We start from the raw sequence: 18,997 nt of genomic DNA, 5'->3' as shown, positions 1-18,997 counted from the left end.
ATCAATATCTGTCTTGGATGAAAGATGACTTCCAGGGTAGAGGAAATGATCGACATTCTCCAGTGCCACTCCATTGATTTTGATAGATGGGACATGTAATGCCTCATTTGGAGAGGGCTGATAGAGCACTTCAGTCTTCTTGATGTTAAGAGTGAAACCAAGACATGCGTAAGCATCAGCAAACACATTCAAGATAGTTTGAAGATCTTTCTTTATGGGGGGAGGGATCGCTCAGTGGTCTGAGCACTGGCCTGCTAAACCCAGGGTTGGAATTCAATCCTTGAGGGGGCCACGTAGGGATCTGGGGCAAAAATCAGTACTTGGTCCTGCTAGTGAAGGCAGGGGCTGGACTCGATGACCTTTCAAGGTCCCTTCCAGTTCTAGGAGATTGGTCTATCTCCTGTTGTTATTATTATTAATTTTATTCTCCGAGTGGGCAAAGATTGCGTTGTCATCAGCACACTGAAGTTCCACAATAGATGTTGTGAAGATCTTACTCTTGGCTTTCAGCCTGCTGAGCCGGAACAGCTTCCCATCCATTCTGTAAATGATTTCAACGCCAGCTGTGACCTTCCCAGCAACTAGGTACAGAATGACGGCAATAAAACCTGCAGACATGGTTGGAGCGATGATACAGCCCTGTTTGACTCCTGTTTCTTCTTTGAAAGTTTCGCTCTGGGAGCCAGTGCTGCTCAGAACAGTTGCTTTCATGTTATCATGAAGCAATTTTAGGATATTGGATGTCCTGATAAATATATCAATCGTAGAGAATCCAGTCCAGAGGGCACAGCGATTCACTGAGTCAAAGGCTTTAGTTAGATCAATAAAAGCCATGTACAGTGCTCGGTTTTGCTCCCGACACTTTTCTTGCAGCTGCCATGCTGTGAAGATCATATCCGCAGTTCCACGACATGGTTGGAAACCACTCTGTGACTCCAGTAACATTTCTTCTGACAGGGGCAGAAGGCGGCTTGCCAGGGTCCGTGCTGCCAGAACTTTGCCTGCAATGGCTAGGAGGGAGATACCATGATAATTTCCACAATCTGCTTTATTCCCTTTCTCGAGGAGGGTGACAATCAGGGCATCCCTCATTTCACTGGGTATCGCCTCCTTTATCCAGATTTTAAGGATAAGCAGGTAAAGCTGCCGAATTAGCTCTGGTCCACCGTCTTTAAAGATTTCAGTGGGGATCCCATCTAAACCTGCTGCCTTGTTGTTCTTCATCTGCTTGGTGGCATTGTGTACCTCATACAAATTGGGAGGGTCTCCGAGCTCATCCCGAAATGGTCGTTGAGGGATTTGCTCAAGGACTTCATCCGCAACCACAGAATTACAGTTAAGGAGATCTTCAAAATGTTCTTTCCAGTGAGAATTGATGGCTTCGTTGTCCTTCAGAAGTGTAGCTCTGTCCTTAGAGCAAAGACGATTCATACCATGACAGATTGGCCCATAAACAGCCTTGGTGGCACTAAACATCAAGCGATAGGACTCCGGGGTGATCTTAAACCTTTTCAGTACAGTTTCTTTAAACTTCCTGTATATCATAGCATCACCCATCTCCATTTAATTAAAGACTTGCCTGGCTTTTCCAGTCAGTTTGGGTAAGAGGAGTGGCATCCATTTATCCCCAGGAACCTTATGGCTGTCACACAGTCTCTCAAAGGTGGTTAGGAATTCCTCAGTGCCCTCAGACTCACGGTAAATCAGGCAGAGTTTCTCCCACTCGCTTCTGTTGAGAGGGGATGTACCCACCGGCTGACGCTGCTCCTTCTGCTTCTTCAGAATTTCCAGCTGCAGCCCATGAGCATTTCTCTCAGCTTCCAACTGCTCCATGCATCTCTGGTGGGCTCTTTCTTCAATGTCCTCCTTCTCCTTGATCCGGGGTTCCACCAGCGTTTCCTTGTGCTCACTGGGCTTCCAGGTGTCTCAACCAGCCCATGTTGGCTGCAGCGCCTTCTGGGGTCTGGCGGAGGGGGCTGAGACCCTGCTTTTTGGTCAAAGTCCATGAGCAAAGCTCCCAGTCCTGATCTGAGTTTTTCTTCTTAAAGGAAGAACACAACTGCTCAAGGTCTTTTCTGTCAAGATCCTTGTATGATTGTGATTCACTCATTGTGACTAATCCTTAACCCTTAAAACTCCTGATATCAAATGTACAGTTTACCTAGTGCTGGGTTCTGAGTTTTAAGCCCAGTTGACCTGTGGATGTCACTCCTGCCGACTACGCCAATTGTCCCGCTGGCTGGAGTGGCTCACAGCTGCACGTGCCAATCCCCAGTCAGAAACAGGGCAGGCCCCCCCAAGCTGGGGTGTGGTTCTGTCATTAGATTTCACCCAGCCAGTGAGACCTGTGCGCTCCTGGGTCGCTCCATTCCCATGGAGCCACGGACAGTCCCCGTGCGCACATCTTACCACGCAGGCACACGGGACTTGGTGACACACACCCCATCAGCTCACTCCCAACCCCAAAGGGCCCGTCACTCACCCCAACGGATCCTCTGGATCTCGCACCAGAGACTGCGCTGGCAGCCGATTTCTCTAGTACACAAGTTAAGGGTTTATTAGCTCAGCAAAGGGAATGAGCTCTTGAGAGGGTAAAGCAGGTGAAATGCAGTAACAGGTGAACCCAGGTTTCTAAGTCCAAAGCGATAGCAGAGATGTGGTGATCTGGGAGTTTTCCATGAGTCTCCCAGGGATACCCAGGGTAACTTTGGGGATCTGTCTCTTCCATGTGGAAGGCTTCCCTGTGAGTGGCCAGACAGTTTCAAGGAATCTTTTAAGCCTTCGCCCAGAAAGCTGGGTTCTGTTCCCGCGTGGGCCTTGCTTGGCCGGGGGTGCGTGAGGAATGCAGACCGTGTCTGTGAATTCCCCTCGAGAACTCAGTGGCCCTTGCTTTGAAGTTAGCAACCTTCTTCCTTTACATTTCCAAGGCTCCAGTCGCCTTTGGTGGGTTAACGTCACTACCGGGCTGGACGCTGTGTGCGTGGTAATGGAATAGCCCACAACGAGCCTCCCTTAGTTTTCATCTCAGTGCTAACACACACTTTGGATGTGGGGTTAATTAAGTACAGGGATATACATAACGTAATGGATACCAGTCCAGAGGTCATAGATACGTGAAGACAAGAGCATTCACGTTCCCTTTGCACTAAACGAACATTCGAGTGAATTAGTTCACTTAGCGTTTCTGTGGTGGTCACCCACTAGCGAATCGGCCTATTGACCTGAGCTGGCCTGTCAGCATCACAGAGATAAAAGGGGGAAATCCCATGGGCTCTGTGGGGGACACTCCTGTACCCAAATAACAAATCGGGGCCAACTAGCTGTAACAGCCAGCGCCCGCATAGACTTCAGCGCCCCATGGGCTCCTTCCAGCAACCGCTAGTCGCTGGGCGATGGCGGCAGCTTTCACATCCCTCGCTCCGCTCAACACCCGTCTCTTTTTGAAAACTGCAGGCATGACATTTGCGCCCGGTCCCACAAGATTTCCCAACTCGGCCAGAAACGGCGACTAGGGCAGTAGCTGCAGTTTCAGCTTCTGTGTCGGACAGAACTGGGGCTTCTGGGCACCTGGTGGCAGCACCCACCACTCCCAGTCGCTTTCTTTCCATTCCTGGGAGGGGTCCCACTTGTCCCTGGACCCTCTGGCAAACTCCTTAGCGATAGGCAGTGGCTGCAGAGGTGCCCCGCAGGGGCTGTAACCGCTGGCGCTTCTGACACAACTCGTACCGTGACTTTCACTGCCTCAGACGCGAGGCCAGGAGCCTGGCACGGTTCTCTCCTCGCCTCAGTGTCCAGCACAGGGGCAGTCATGAGCCCCGTGCAGCAACTCAGGCCCAACACCTGCTTACAAAGCACAGCAGGGTGCCTCTCCCCCCACGCACGGCAAACCTCGAAAAGCCGACGGCGGCGTTATCCTGAGCCACCTCCCTCTCCCTGGACCCTCCAGAAACTCCCTGGGAGTCTCACTCGCGTTAGGAGCCAACTCTGGCAAAGCAACGGACTCTCCAAAGCCTCCCCTGGGGACAAACGGTTACTTTCTGCTGGCAAAGGCCTGAGGGTGTTTCTCCCCCCGCAGCCCTCCCTGCTGGCCACAGATAAGCCAGGAGAGGCAGAGCCAGACTTCTGATATGAACCTGCTTCGACGGGGCTCCAGTGGCCTTACCTCATAAAACAGGAGTGGGAAGCAGATTCCCAAGGCTCAGAATAATACCCCTGGAAAGTCCTCACGCTCCAGGTAACCCATGGCCAAAGGTAGAGCTACAGAGCTCATATTTGTACCTATATTTCTCCCTTACCAAACTTCCCTGGACCAAAGTGACTTGGGGTGCGGTGTCCCTCCAGCCCTTACCATCTGTGCCATTTACCGTAGCCCTCTTCATCAGTTCTTCACACACACACCCCGGCTTGTTCTAGACACCTTGGAGCAGCTGGTCCTGGAACCCCCGAGAGCAGAGGCAGTTCTTGGTGTGCTCCTAAGTGGAGCCCAGGATCTGGTCCAAGAGGTCACCAGAGATGAACCACAGGGCAGTGGCGATCAACGTGTACTTCCAGTTACCCTTCTTTGGGAGCAGGGCGGGAGGAATCCCAGAGACGCCCACCACAGGAGCATTAGCTCAGAAAAGGAGAATACGCAAGAACGAGGAAGCTAGTTACATGGAAATGAAAAGGAGTGAAATGCCTGCAAGCTGCGTGGAAACGTTTTAAACACACCATAATAGAGGCACCAATGAAATGTGTACCCCAACTTGGAAACCCCAGTGAGCAGCCCAAGAACTCCCCGCATGACTAAACAGCCGAAAGGAGGCAGGGAGAGGCGAACTGGACGGTAAATCCGCCGGAGGAAAGAGGAAGGAGCATGAACTCTGGCAAGTCAAGAGTTTGTATTATTAGGCAGGGAAAAAAGAAGAAAAAAAAGAAGAATTTGGAGAGCAACTAGCAAACGCCACAAACTAAAGCCCCTCAGCAGCAGGAAGCCGTGGGGCCAGTGGGGATCGCGGTGCTGCCGGGGAGGCTAAGGCCACTGGCTGCGGGGCTGGGCGGGAGAGTCCCACACCGGAGCCATCCGAGGAGCTGCCCCACACGGAGGGGTCAGTAGAGGAGGGTTTGGAACAAACTGGTCAGTGAAAGAGCAGGAAGGCCCAGCCGGGCGCTGGGCAGGAAGTGGCAGAACTCCCACCCGTGGTAGGAGCTGTGGCTCGGCTCGGCGGGAGCTAGTGCAGCCCTGAGCGGCGATCCCGGCACTCACAGGCCGGGGAGCCTGGCTTCCATACCAGGCAACCTGCTTGAATGAAGGGCCCAGGGAGGGCGCAAGGTGCAGGGGAAGGGAAACCCCCCAGGGTGAGAGGGAGGAGGGGATTGGAAGGAAACCCAACCCCCACCCTGATAAAAACCCCTACGTCTGCCACCCCTGGGGGGCCCCCGGCCAGAGAAAACCAAACGGTGGCAAGTGGGCGTGCGGATTGTGGGGTTTGGGGTTTTATGAGTGGGTTAGAGCAGGGGGGCTGGGAGCCAGGACTCCTGGGTTCTCTCCCTGGCTCTGGGAGGGGAGTGGGGGCTGGTGGTTAGAGCAGGGGGGCTGGGAGCCTGGACGCCTGGGTTCTCGCCGTGGCTCTGGGCGGGGCGGGGGGGCTGGTGGTTTGCGCAGGGGGGGCTGGGAGCCAGGACTCCTGGGTTCTTTCCCCAGCTCTGGGAAGGGAGTGGGGGCTCGTGGGTTAGAGCAGGGAGGGGCTGGGAGCCAGGACTCCTGGGTTCTCTCCCCGGCTCTGGGAGGGGAGTGGGGGCTGGTGGGTCAGAGCAGGGGGGGCTGGGAGCCAGGACTCCTGGGTTCTCTCCCTGGCTCTGGGAGGGGAGTGGGGGCTGGTGGGTCAGAGCAGGGGGGGCTGGGAGCCAGGACTCCTGGGTTCTCTCCCTGGCTCTGGGAGGGGAGTGGGGGCTGGTGGGTTAGAGCAGGGGGGGCTGGGAGCCAGGTCTCCTGGGTTCTCTCCCAGGGGAGGGGAGTGGGGGCTGGAGAGTTAGAGCAGAGGAGGCTGGGAGCCAGGACTCCTGGGTTCTAACACCCCCATCTCCTGCAGTCTCCCCGTATTACCGGACCAAGCTTCGTGGACTCTATACAACTGCCAAAGCTGATGCGGAGGCTGAGTGCAAGTGAGTGTCCCTCCTTCCCGCCCCCCACAGCTGCCAATGGCCCAGCCCTACTGCTCACCCCCTATCTGCCCTCTGACCCCCAGCATCCTACGCAAGGCGCTGGACAAGATCGCGGAGATCAAATCCCTTCTGGAGGAGCGGCGCATTGGTGAGTGTCCCCCCCGTGCCGTCCCCCCAGAATAGGCCATGGGGTCCAGCCCCACACTGGGGGCACTCGGCATGAGCAGGAACTCCCATCATCCCTTGGGGCTCGGACGATGGAGCGTCTCTGAGGAGGGCGGGAACTCCCATGATCCCCTGGGGCTGGGTGTCTCTGCTTGGGGATGCTGGGGTTGGGGAGCCAGGGCCTGCAGTCTAGTAAATGGGGTGAATGGGGGAGGTGGGGCCCCCAGGCTGGGTGGCAAGTGAACACAGGGTCCGAGGCCCTGGGGGCAGGAAGAGGGGGCTCCCCCTAGCTCTGTGGGGCTCACCTCACCTTCACCCCCCACCCGCAGCTGCCAAGATCGCTGGGCTCTACAACGACTCCGAGCCGCCCCGCAAGACCATGCGCCGCGGCGTCCTCATGACCCTCCTCCAGCAGTCGGCCATGACGCTGCCCCTGTGGATCGGCAAGCCCGGGGACAGGTGAGTGCCGCCGGGGTCGCCCAGGGCAGGACTGTGTCCCCACACCCCAGCTGGGGGGGAGCTCAGGGCTTTGAGCCCTGGCCTGCTAAACCCAGGGGGGTAGGGGGCCCTTCAGGGAGCTGGGGCAAAAATCTGGCTGGGGATTGGTCCTGCTTTGAGCAGGGGGTTGGACCAGATCCCTCCCGAGGCCCCTCCCAACCCTGAGATTCTGTGATTCTAACCTTGCCCTCCTCTCCCCGCAGGCCGCCCCCGCTCTGCGGCGCTATCCCCGCTGCCAGTGATTACGTGGCCAAGCCGGGGGACAAGGTGGCAGCTCGCGTCAAGGCTGTGGACGGGGACGAGCAATGGATCTTGGCCGAGGTGGTGAGCTACAGCCATGCCACCAACAAGTGAGCACCGGGTGTGGGTCCCCTGGGGCTCTTGGGGGTCAGCCACCTTGGGGCATCCAGCCATAGAGCTGGGTGACAAGGGGTCCCAGACAGTCCTGCATAGAAGTGCCAATCTAGGCACTCAAGGGAGATGGCTCTATGATCCTGCAATCTCCTGGACTTTCCTTGCCACTTCAGGATGGGAACTCTATGGTTGTACCACCTTAGGGAGGTGGAAACACCTCTCTAGCCACTTCAGGATGGGAACTCTATGGTTTCTGCTCTCTTGGTAGCATAGAAACCCCTTTCCAACTCTGCAGCAGGTGTGACTCTGGTTCTACCGCCATAGAGGAATGGAGGCTCCCCTCTAGCTGCTCGAGGGTGCCGGCTCTATGGTGCTGGAGTGTGCTTATTTAGGGACCTGACACAGATGGTTCTGTGGTATTGCAATTCCAGGGGTATAGAAACCCTCTAGCCGCTCAATGGAGATGGCTCTATGGTTCTCCATTACGCGCTGCATAGTAATGCCTCTCTAGCCGCTCAATGGAGATGGCTCTATGGTTCTCCATTACGCGCTGCATAGTAATGCCTCTCTAGCCGCTCAATGGAGATGGCTCTATGGTCCCACAGCCTTAGGTCCTCCGCTTGCCTATCCCCTCATGGCGACATCTCCTCTCTTTGCAGGTACGAGGTGGATGATATCGATGAAGAAGGCAAAGAGTAAGTGAAAGGAGAGGAGCGGAACGGAGAGGGGAAGGTGGTGGTGATGGGGAGGCTTTCTCCTCCAGAGAGGGGGGTCCCTGCCTCACCCTGTCTCTCCCCCGCCCCAGGCGTCACACCCTGAGCCGCCGCCGCATCATCCCGTTGCCCCAGTGGAAGGCGAACCCTGAGACAGACCCCGAGGCGCTGTTCCAGAAGGACCAGCTGGTGCTGGCGCTGTATCCCCAGACCACCTGCTTCTACCGGGCCCTGATCCACGCCCCACCCCAGCGGGTAAGGGGCCCTTCCCCTCTCGGGGCACTGATCCGAGACTGGCTGGGGGCATGGGGCAGGGGCCTGGCCCCTGGGGGGGGTGCTGGCTCTGATCCAGCCCCAGGGCGGGGACTGGCTGGCTCAGGGGGGCCGGGAATGGGGTGGGGGCCTGGCCCCGGTGGGGGGCTGGCTCCCAAGCGCCCCGGGGCGAGGGGCCAGGGTGGCTCAGGGGGGCAGGGAATGGGGTAGGGCCTGTCCCCTGGTGGGGCGCTGGCTCCCATGCGCTGGGGGGCCGGGGTGGCTCAGGGGGGCAGGGAATGGGGCGGGGCCTGTCCCCGGGTGGGGCGCTGGCTCCCATGCGCTGAGGGGCCGGGGGGCTCAGGGGGGCAGGGAATGGGGCGGGGCCTGTCCCCTGGTGGGGCGCTGGCTCCCATGAGCCGAGGGGCCGGGGTGGCTCAGGGGCAGGGAATGGGGCAGGGCCTGTCCCTGGTGGGCGCTGGCTCCCATGCGCTGAGGGGCCGGGGCTCAGGGGGCAGGGAATGGGGCGGGCCTGTCGCCTGGTGGGGCACTGGCTCCCATGTGCCGAGGGCCGGGGGCTCTGGGGGGCTGGGAATGGGGCGGGGCCTGGCCCCTGGTGGGGCGCTGGCTCCCATGCGCCGAGGGGCCGGGAGGGCTGAGGGGGGCAGGGCCTGGCCCCTGCTGGGGCGCTGGCTCCCATGCGCCGAGGGGCCGGGAGGGCTGAGGGGGGCAGGGCCTGGCCCCTGCTGGGGCGCTGGCTCCCATGCGCCGGGGGGCCCGGCGGCTCACGCTCGCTCTCTCCAGCCCCAGGACGACTACTCGGTGCTCTTTGAGGACACGTCCTACGCGGACGGCTACTCCCCGCCCCTCAACGTGGCCCAGAGATACGTGGTGGCCTGTAAGGAGACCAAGAAGAAGTGAGGGGGGGGGAGCTCGGGGGCGCCCGTGAGTATAATAAAGGCTTCTCCGCCCCCCCATTGTGCTCTGCTGTGCTTCCTGCCGGTGCCGAGGTCACGAGGGAACCGCGCCCCACGGAGCCAGGCAGCTCAGCGTGTTCCAGCAGAGCCTCCGGGCCCGGCGGCTCAGAGCCCCGGCGGGTTGTAGCCCCAGCACGCCCGGGCCCGGCGGCTCAGAGCCCCGGCGGCTCAGAGCCCGGCACCCCCGGGCCCGGCGGGTCAGAGCCCAGCACCCGGGCCAGCGGCTCAGAGCCCCAGCGGGTCGGAGCCCGGCACCCCCGGGCCGGGCGGCTCAGAGCCCGGCACCCCGGGCAGCGGCTCAGAGCCCAGCACCCGGGCCCGGCGGCTCAGAGCCCTGGCGGCTCAGAGCCCCGCACCCCGGGCGGCTCAGAGCCCGGGGCGGTTGTAGCCCGGCACCCCCGGCCCGGCGGGTCAGAGCCCAGCACCCCGGGCCTGGCAGGTCAGAGCCCAGCACCCCGGGCCCGGCGGCTCAGAGCCCTGGTGGGTCAGGAGCCCGGCACCCCGGGCCTGGCGGGTCAGAGCCCTGGTGGGTCGTAGCCCAGCACCCCCGGGCCCGGCGGGTCAGAGCCCGGGTGGGTCGGAGCCCGGCACCCCCGGGCCCGGCGGGTCGTAGCCCCGGCACCCCCGGGCCTGGCGGGTCAGCCCGGGTCGTAGCCCAGGCCCAGCGGGTCGTAGCCCGGCACCCCGGCGCGGGTCAGAGCCCCGGCGGCTCGTAGCCCCGGGCCCAGCAGGTCGTAGCCCAGCACCCCCGGGCGCGGCGGGTTGTAGCCCCGGCGGGTCAGAGCCCGGCACCCCCGGGCTTCCTGCATGAGTAAAAACCTTCCTTGAGCCCCAGGCCTCTCTCTGGGTTAACGCCAGGTCCCCCCCCCGCCCCGTGGCCTCTGTCAGGGTCCTGGCCCCCTGGGGCCAACCCCAGCCCATGGTGTGTGGCCCGTGGGCACTGGGCAGTGCCAGGGCCGTGGAGCCAGGGCTCTCCCAGTACCGCCCTGCAGCCGCCCCACGGGCCCCAGGCTGCTGACGGGCACCGGGCCGGGGGGCAGGCGTGGCCCTCCCAGGGTGGGGATGTCAGCAGCAGGTCAGGCCTGCGGCTCGGGAGGCGGAGCTGCTGGGAGTCTCAGATGCCTCTGGCTTTAGCTGGGGGGATCCCCCAGATCTAATGGGGGCTGCGCTGTTACCCCCCAGGGGTGAGTGAAACAGCCAATTGCCCCAAACACCCCGGCTGTGTGACTCCCCCCCACAGCTCCTGCCGCACTGCCCAGAGCCCTGCCCCCCCCCTCCCCTCCGCCTGCCTTCCTGACCCTTTCTCAGGTTTGTTCATTAACTATCCCCCGCTGCCCGGACGCCTGGGTTCTGGCTCCCCGCCCGGCTGCCTGGGCACCATTCCCGGCATTGGGGGTTCAAGGGTTAGTTATCCTTCTGGACCCAGGCGTCCGGGCTCCCCTCCCCCCAGCCCGCTCTGGCCACTGAGCCCCGCTCCCCTCCTGGAGCCGGGAGAGAACCCAGGCGTCCGGGCTCCCCTCCCCCCAGCCCGCTCTGGCCACTGGGCCCCTCTCCCCTCCCGGAGCTGGGAGAGCACCCCGGCGTCCGGGCTCCCCTCCCCACAGCCTGCTCTGGCCACTGGGCCCCACTCCCCTCCCGGAGCCGGGAGAGAACCCCGGCGTCCGGGCTCCCCTCCCCCCAGCCCGCTCTGGCCACTGAGCCCCGCTCCCCTCCCGGAGCTGGGAGAGAACCCAGGCGTCCAGGCTCCCCTCCCCCCAGCCCACTCTGGCCACTGAGCCCCGCTCCCCTCCCGGAGCCGGGAGAGAACCCAGGCGTCCGGGCTCCCCTCCCCCCAGCCTGCTCTCACTGGAGATGTGGGGGCGGGTTATGCAAGAGGCTCTGGCAGGGAGGCAAGTGGAACTGGAGTCAGATCCCTACAGCAGAGGGGCGGGATTGAGAAGTGGAGAAAGTTCCCCCAGCTCCCCACAGTGCCCCTCCCCGCGGCGCTCCCTGCTGGTGGAGGCCAGGGCTGCAGTGACCCACACGCAGAGCGGAGCAGAGCAGGGGACTCAGCTTTATCTGGGGCGGAGGGGCGCGGGGGCTCAGATCTCCATCCGGAAGCTCAGGTCGGTTCCCTCCATTTGCCTCTCGTAGTCGGCGTCGAATCGCTCGTTCTGCGCCACCGTGAACTGGTTCTTCCAGTCGCCCGTCACACCTGGGGCAGGAGAGTGGGGTCACTGCGCCCCCTGAGCCCCCAGCGCTGAGCCCCTCTGTGCCCCTGAGCCCCTGGCACCCGCTGAATCCCCACAGAGCCCCCAGCACTGACCCCAACAGCACTGACCCTCCGTGCCCCTGAGCCCCTGGCACCGCTGAGCCCCAGCGCTGAGCTCCTCTGTGCCCCTGAGCCCCTGGCACCCGCTGAGCCCCAGTGCTGAGCCCCCAGCGCTGAGCCCCACAGAGCCCCCAGCACTGACCCCCAACAGCACTGACCTCCGTGCCCCTGAGCCCCTGGCACCCGCTGAGCCCCCAACAGCGCTGAGCCCCCAACAGCGCTGACCCTCCGTGCTCCCCTGAGCCCCTGGCACCCGCTGAATCCCCACAGAGCCCCCAGCACTGACCCCCAACAGCGCTGACCCTCCGTGCCCCTGAGCCCCTGGCACCCGCTGAGCCCCAGCGCTGAGCTCCTCTGTGCCCCTGAGCCCCTGGCACCCACTGAGCCCCCAGCGCTGAGCTCCTCTGTGCCCCTGAGCCCCTGGCACCCGCTGAGCCCCCAGCGCTGAGCTCCTCTGTGCCCCTGAGCCCCTGGCACCCGCTGAGCCCCCAGTGCTGAACCCCACAGAGCCCCAGCGCTGACCCTCCGTGCCCCCTGAGCCCCTGGCACCCGCTGAGCCCCAGCACTGAGCCCTCCGTGCCCCTGAGCCCCTGGCACCCGCTGAATCCCCACAGAGCCCCCAGCACTGACCTCCCCAACAGCACTGACCCCTCCGTGCCCCTGAACCCTCTGGCACATGCTGAGCCCCCAGCGCTGAGCCCCACAGAGCCCCCAGCACTGACCCCCCCGCGCTGACCCCCCAGCACTGAGCTCCCGGCCCCCAGCGCTGACCCCAGCACTGACCCCCAGCGCTGACCCCAGCACTGACCCCCCCGCCATGGCCCCCCCGTACCCTTGCGCATGAAGGGCGAGACGCTGTGGTCCATGACGCTGCGGGGGAGGGTGCGGTAGTTGGCCATGGGGTTCTGCTCCATGGCGGCGAAGGCCGTGTGCCGGGCGACGGCCTCCACCAGCTCCTCGGCCGGGGGGCGCCCCAGGAACGCCAGCACCTTCCGGATCTCGCGCCGGGGGTCCTGGGGGGACGGCAGGGACGGGGCTCAGAGCCGGGCGGGGGCCAGGAGGGGCTGGGGGCCAGGAGGGGGTCCTGGGGGACGGCAGGACGGGGCTCAGAGCCGGCGGGGGAGCCGGGGCGGGGCAGCCCTGGGGGCCAGGAGGGGGTCCTGGGGACGGCAGGACGGGCTCAGAGCCGGCGGGAGACAGGGAGGGGGCCCTGGGGGCCGGGGGCAGTGGGGCCAGGAGGGGGCCGGACGGGGCTCAGAGCCGGCGGGAGCCGGGGGCCCTGGGGGCCAGGAGGGGCCGGGGGCTCACCTCCTTCATGTCCTCGTAGAACAGGTAGAGCAGTCGCTGCTCCCGTCTCTTCTCCCCCCAGCCCCGGCCGGGCTGGTACCACGACCCGACCGACACTGCGGGGGGCCGACAGTTCAGAGACCCCCCGTCCCCTCGCACGCCCCCCCCGCGCCCCCCCAGCCAGGCGATCCCCACCCCTCTGTGCCCCCAAGCCAGGCGATCCCGCTCTGAGCCCCGAGCCAGGCAATCCCCACCCTCCCTGTGCCCCCAAGCCAGGCGATCCCCCTGCGCCCCGAGCCAGGCAATCCCCACCCTCCCTGCGCCCCGAGCCAGGCAATCCCCCAGGCCCCCGAGCCAGGCACTCCCCCGACCCCTGCACCCCCCCAGCCAGGCCATCCCCCCAGGCCCCCCAGAGCCCGCCCGTCGGGGCCCCCAGCTCGCGCCCACCTGCGCCAGCCATGAAGTCAGCCAGGAAGTGCTCCCAGGGGCCGGGCTCCGGATGCACCTTCGCCATCTGGTAGAAGTAATAGTAGGAGACGGCCACGTCCTTGGGGTTCCTGGCCACGTAGATCATCTGGGGGGGACACGGGGGTCAGGCTCGGCCCCCCAGCTGAGACCCCGCCCCCGCCCCCCCCCGGGGGAGCCTCACCTGACAGTCCCGCTCCCAGAACGACTCCGGCAGCAGCTGCACCGGGAGATGGGTCTTCACCAGGCGCCGCTGGGCAGTGTCCCTCCGGAGCAGCTCCACCCCTGGGGGGCACAGGGGGGTGAGCCTGGTGCCCCCAGCGCCCCCTCCTGCCCCCTGCCCTCAGTGCCCCCTACCCCCAGCGCCCCCTCCCGTGGCGCCCCTGCCCCCAGTGCCCCCTCCCGCGGCGCCCCTGCCCCGCCCCTGCCCCCGGCGCCCCTCCCGAGGCGCCCCTGCCCCTCCCTGTGGCGCCTCCCACAGCCCTCTGCCCACGGCGCCCCAGCCAGCACCCCGGCCTCCTCCCACGGACCCCTGCACCCAGCACCCCGCCACCCCGCCCGTGGCGCCCCCGGCCCCCTCCCCACACGCCCCCCAGGAGCCGAGGCCGCGTTACCGGTGGGGACCCCAGGAACAGCGAACTCCAGGAAAGGGACTCGCATGTAGATGGCGTCTCGCTTGCATTTCTCGGTGTCGCCATCATTGTAGATCATGTCGATGATCTCACTGATCCAGGTGGTACCTGCAGGAGACAGGCAGGCTGGGCGTGAGGGGCACCGGCAGAGCTGGGGGGGCAGGGCTGGGCTGGCAGGGGCTGCGGGTCGGGGGGGCGGGGCACCGGCAGAGCTGGGGGGGGGCAGGGCTGGGCGGGCAGGGGGCTGCGGGTTGGGAGTGAGGGGCCCTGGCAGGGCTGAGGGCGGGCAGGGGGCTGCGGGGGGGGAGTGAGGGCCCTGGCAGGGGGGGGCAGGGGCTACGGGTCAGGAGTGAGGGGCACCGGCAGGGCTGGAGGTGGGCAGGGGGCTGCGGGTCGGGAGTGAGGGGCACTGGCAGGGCTGGGGGTGGGCAGGGGGCTGCGGGTTGGGAGTGAGGGGCACCGGCAGGGCTGGGCTGGCAGGGGGCTGCGGGTCGGGAGTGAGGGGCACTGGCAGGGCTGGGGGTGGGCAGGGGGCTGCGGGTCGGGAGTGAGGGGGCTGCGGGTTGGGAGTGAGGGGCACCGGCAGGGCTGGAGGCGGGCAGGGGGCTGCGGGTCGGGAGTGAGGGGCACCAGGGCTGGTGCAATCACTAGGCAAACTAGGCGGTCGCCTGGGGCACCAAGTGGCTGGGGGGAGCCGAAAAGCGGCGCCCCCCAGCCATGGAGGAGCCGGTGCGGCGCAGGGGGGCAGCAGCCCTGCAAAAGGCGGCGGTGCCACTAGCAGCCGCACCCCCCGCCCCTGCCGGAGGGCTCCAGGGATCTGCAGGGCACAGGGGCGGCGGGCGGCATCCGAGCGCGCAGCCGCCTCCAACTTTCCCGGCTCCTGCCGCTCTCCAGCCCGTGAGCTCCTGGCCGGGCGCTTCCCCAGCGCAGCAGCAGCCGGGGCTGGAAGTTGCTTTGGGCCCCGCGGTTCAGGGAGCCGGGAAAGTTGGAGCCAGGGGAGGAGGCGGCTGCGCGCTCGGATGCCGCCTCTGTGCCCCGGCGTTGGCTCCTGCCCTGGGAGCGGCAGCAGGAGGCGGTGCAGGACTAGAGGGATGCTGCTGTGAACCGTGGCCACCAGGCAGAGGGGGGTTCCCGGGAAATGTTCCTGACCATCCCCGGCTGGCTGGCTTGGCAGGAAACCTTCGCGGCGCCGATCTGAACCTGGGAGTTGTACGTTGCAGCCCCTGGGGGTCCCCTTCCCCACACGTTGCACAGGCCAAGCCCCCACAGCTCAACCCCCCCCCCCCAGACTGTCCAGTTGTATTTCCCTGTATGGATTAATCTGGGATTTCTATGAGAAAACCACCTATGTAAAAAGTTACATGATTAAATCCTTGATATTTGCATTAACCTGACTTTCAAAACTACGCCCCAACTCTTTATTCGCAGTGTTTAAACAATCCCACCTGCAATGACACATCCTGCTCTTTGAACTGCGCAGAAAGCCCTGGCACACCAAGAAATGAACGGAGCTGACGTTTCACAGTGATTCACCGGATTATAAAACAGCCCCAACACCAGGACAATCATCCCAAGACAGTTGGTTTCACACTTCCCACATAAGGAAGTGATCAGTAAAGTAAGAAACATTCTGTATTGTGCATAAGCGGAGTCAATGTCAAATAGAAACAGAAGTTTCAGTAAATATTAATTTAAATTGAAAGACAAACTTTACCATACGAAATCCTATGGGAGGGGCTGATTTTATAAAGAACATTAGAAAAAAGCACTTGTCAGCAGTAGTTGGAAAGTTAAGTATCAGAGGGGTAGCCGTGTTAGTCTGGTTCTGTAGAAGCAGCAAAGAATCCTGTGGCACCTTATAGACTAACATGTTTTGCAGCATGAGCTTTCGTGGGTGAATACCCACTTCTTCGGATGCAAGCAGTGGAAATTTCCAGGGGCAGGTTTATATATGCAAGCAAGAAGCAAGCTAGAGATAACGAGGTTAGATCAATCAGGGAGGATGAGGCCCTGTTCTAGCAGTTGAGGTGTGAAAACCAAGGGAGGAGAAACTGGTCCTGTAATTGGCAAGCCATTCACAGTCTTTGTTTAGTCCTAAACTGATGGTGTTAAATTTGCAGATGAATTGGAGCTCAGCAGTTTCTCTTTGGAGTCTGGTCCTAAAGTTTTTTTGCTGCAGGAAAGTTGGAAAGTTGTCAGGTCATTTTCAAGTGGAGACCCCAAAGCTCTGCAAATCTGTCCCTGAACTTACTACTCTGACCACCTGAAAAGGAGCAGGGTGAGAGGGCTTAGCTACAGAGACACACGATTTCATACAATCCCTTGTGCTGGGACGTTATTTCAAAGAGACAAAGTGGAGGAGGTGAGATCTTTTACTGGCCCAGCCTGTGTTAGTGAGAGGGGCAGGTTCTCGAGCTACCCAGAGCTCTGCTCCAGGCCTGGCAAGGGGCTGCCAGTGTCACAGCTGAACTCGGATCTAACAGCCGGGTTAGCACCTATTCCAGGGGACCATTCCGGGCGAAGCAGCCCCTTAACTCCCTCGCAATCCCAGGACAAAGGGGAGATCAGTGGGCTGCAGGTTGTTGTGATTAACCACAAAGCCGGTATCTCTGAGAAACGTGATTGTTAGTGTCTAGCAGCGTTTTGAACTCGAGCTCCCGGGCTCATGGGAAAAGCCTTGTGCGGGTTTCCTCGGAGGCTGAGGCCTGAGAGGTCGGACAGCGAGTGATTCTGGGGGGCAGCTCATGAGCTCTGAATGTCTGAGGTTGGCGACACTGGATATTACGTCGTGTCACCAAAGAAATGTGAGTCGGGTTCCTCAAACCTTTCCCCAGGCCGCAGCCTAATACCGTGACTGTTCTCTCTGTGTTAACGCTGCCGAACGAGGCCCCAGGACGCAGGATTCATTTGTGAAAGTTTATTATAAACGATGCTCGGGGAGGGAAGGGGGAGGGGGCGCAAGGGGGAAGTTTCGCCCAGGGCACAAAATATCCTTGCCCCGGCCCTGCCCGGAGGGGCTACGGGGCAGGCTGGAGGCACTCACCGGATTTGGGGTAGGTGGAGATCAGGAGATCATTCGGCTGCGCCTGGAATCCCTCCACCTCCCCCCAGTTCTCAGCGAAGTATTTGATCATCGGGACTCCCCGGATGGGGATCATGGCTGGACGCGGAGTCTCCTCGGCCGGCTGCATCCTGGGAGAGTGAGGGTTAAAGAGCCACTCTGGAGATAGCCAGCCCCTCCCCCAGCTAGAGCCTATGACTGGGCTGGGGGGGGCCCTGGGCTGGGCTAGCAGGGGCTGCGGGTCGGGAGTGAGGGGCACCGGCAGAGCTGGGGGGGGCACGGCTGGGCTGGCAGGGGCTGCGGGTCAGGAGTGAGGGGCACCGGCAGAGCTGGGGGGCAGAGCTGGGCTGGCAGGGGGCTGCGGGTCGGGAGGGAGGGGCACCGGCAGGGCTGGGGGCAGGGGCTGCGGGTTGGGAGTGAGGGGCACCAGCAGGGGGGGGCGGGGCTGGCAGGGGCTGCGGGTCGGGAGTGAGGGGCACCAGCAGAGCTGGGGGCAGGGCTGGGCTGGCAGGGGCTGCGGGTCGGGAGTGAGGGGTACCAGCAGAGCTGGGGGCGGGGGCTGTGGGTCGGGACTGAGGGGCAGGCAGAGCTGGGGGCGGGGGCTGTGGGTCGGGGCTGAGGGGCACCTGCAGAGCTGGGGGCCAGGGGGCTGCGGGTCGGGGCTGAGGGGCACCGGCAGAGCTGGGGGCCAGGGGGCTGCGGGTCGGGGCTGAGGGGCACCGGCCGAGCGGGGGGCCTGGGGGCTGCGGGTCGGGGCTGAGGGGCACCGGCAGAGTTGGGGGCGGGGGCTGGGTCGGGAGTGAGGGGCGCAGGCAGAGCTGGGGGCGGGGGCTGTGGGTCGGGACTGAGGGGCACCGGCAGAGCTGGGGGCGGGGGCTGTGGGTCGGGACTGAGGGGCACCGGCAGAGCTGGGGGCCAGGGGGCTGGCAGGGGCTGCGGGTCGGGAGTGAGGGGCACCGGCAGAGCTGAGGGGCCGGGGGCTGGCAGGGGCTGTGGGGCGGGACTGAGGGGCACCGACAGAGTTGGGGCCGGGGGCTGGCAGGGGCTGTGGGCGGGACTGAGGGGCACCGGCAGAGCTGGAGGGCGGGGGCTGTGGGGCGGGACTGAGGGGCACCGGCAGAGCTGGGGGCGGGGGCTGTGGGGCGGGACTGAGGGGCACCGGCAGAGCTGGGGCGGGGGCTGGGGGCCGGGACTGAGGGGCACCGGCAGAGTTGGGGGCGGGGGCTGTGGGGCGGGACTGAGGGGCACCGGCAGAGGCTGGGGCAGGGGCTGTGGGGCGGGACTGAGGGGCACCGGCAGAGCTGGGGCCGGGGGCTGTGGGGCGGGAGTGAGGGGCACCGGCAGAGCTGGGGGCGGGGGCTGTGGGGCGGGACTGAGGGGCACCGGCAGAGCTGGGGGCGGGGGCTGTGGGGCGGGAGTGAGGGGCACCGGCAGAGCTGGGGGCGGGGGCTGTGGGGCGGGAGTGAGGGGCACGGGCAGAGCTGGGGGGTGGGAGTGAGGGGCTGTGGGGCAGGACTGAGGGGCACCGGCAGAGCTGGGGGGTGGGAGCTCAGGGCTGTGGGGCAGGACTGAGGGGCACCGGCAGAGCTCGGGGGCGGGGGGGCACACACTTGCCCCTTTCTGTTGGGGGGGGGCAGGAGGGTCCCCGCAGCAGAAAGGCGGGTCCTGGGGGCCCGGCGCCCCAGTTTTGCCCGTGCTGCGGGCCCCGGGTGGGGCCTGGGAGCCACCCCACTCACTTGCTCGGGGCTCGGCGGCGTCCGGGGAAGGTCTGCGCGGGGCCGGGCGGGTCTTATCGGCGGAGCCAGGGGCGGGCGGGACCGTGGAGAGGGGCCATGAGGGGCTGATCCCATCGCCGTGGGGCGTGGGAGGGGGGCGGATGCCTGGGTCCCTCCCCTTGTTCATCTCTCTGTGGTCCCCCTCCCGAGCGCTCCGGGGCACCCTCTCGGACGCCTGGGTCCCCTCCCCATCCCCGCCCCCCCCCCCACGCCGGTGGGGGAGGGGTCCCTGGGCCCCATGGTCCCCCCACAGCCCTCTCCCCTCCCCTCCCCTCCCCGCTTCAGGTTGCGCGCGGGGGGGAGAAGGTTCCAGGATCCTCCCCCGAAGCCTGGGGCCCCTCCCCCGCCTCTGCCCCTCCCCCC

The 18,997-nt window shown here is 64.2% G+C and overlaps 2 protein-coding genes across 5 annotated transcripts in view; one reads left to right on the top strand and one right to left on the bottom strand.

The window, feature by feature from the left end:
- The window catches only part of SGF29 (SAGA complex associated factor 29), a 46,336-nt gene extending 30,776 nt beyond the window's left edge, over positions 1 to 15,560 (top strand). For 2 of the 4 annotated variants that reach the window (XM_039535276.1, XM_039535279.1), the window contains exons 4-11: positions 6,072 to 6,144; positions 6,228 to 6,292; positions 6,639 to 6,768; positions 7,011 to 7,157; positions 7,821 to 7,856; positions 7,967 to 8,129; positions 8,931 to 9,071; positions 15,227 to 15,560. In XM_039535276.1, the coding sequence (XP_039391210.1) occupies positions 6,072 to 6,144; positions 6,228 to 6,292; positions 6,639 to 6,768; positions 7,011 to 7,157; positions 7,821 to 7,856; positions 7,967 to 8,129; positions 8,931 to 9,047 (731 nt within the window). In that variant the 3' untranslated portion in view covers positions 9,048 to 9,071; positions 15,227 to 15,560. Of the gene's footprint in view, positions 1 to 6,071; positions 6,145 to 6,227; positions 6,293 to 6,638; positions 6,769 to 7,010; positions 7,158 to 7,820; positions 7,857 to 7,966; positions 8,130 to 8,930; positions 9,104 to 15,226 lie in introns of those variants that run through there. The other 2 variants (XM_039535280.1, XM_039535277.1) reach the window with 2 other exon arrangements.
- LOC120403735 (sulfotransferase 1 family member D1-like) lies at positions 11,164 to 18,783 on the bottom strand. The gene is made up of 8 exons (XM_039535281.1): positions 18,596 to 18,783; positions 16,842 to 16,990; positions 13,781 to 13,906; positions 13,351 to 13,451; positions 13,149 to 13,275; positions 12,723 to 12,817; positions 12,247 to 12,427; positions 11,164 to 11,297 (listed from the first exon to the last, which is right to left on the bottom strand). The coding sequence occupies exons 2-8, from the start codon at positions 16,987 to 16,989 to the stop codon at positions 11,185 to 11,187; spliced, it is 891 nt and encodes a 296-aa protein (XP_039391215.1). The 5' UTR covers position 16,990; positions 18,596 to 18,783; the 3' UTR covers positions 11,164 to 11,184.
- Positions 18,784 to 18,997: the final 214 nt, after the last annotated feature.

Source organism: Mauremys reevesii, linkage group 4 (assembly GCF_016161935.1).
Source record: "Mauremys reevesii isolate NIE-2019 linkage group 4, ASM1616193v1, whole genome shotgun sequence".
NCBI lineage: Eukaryota > Metazoa > Chordata > Testudines > Geoemydidae > Mauremys > Mauremys reevesii.
This window is presented reverse-complemented; position numbering and strand designations above follow the sequence as displayed.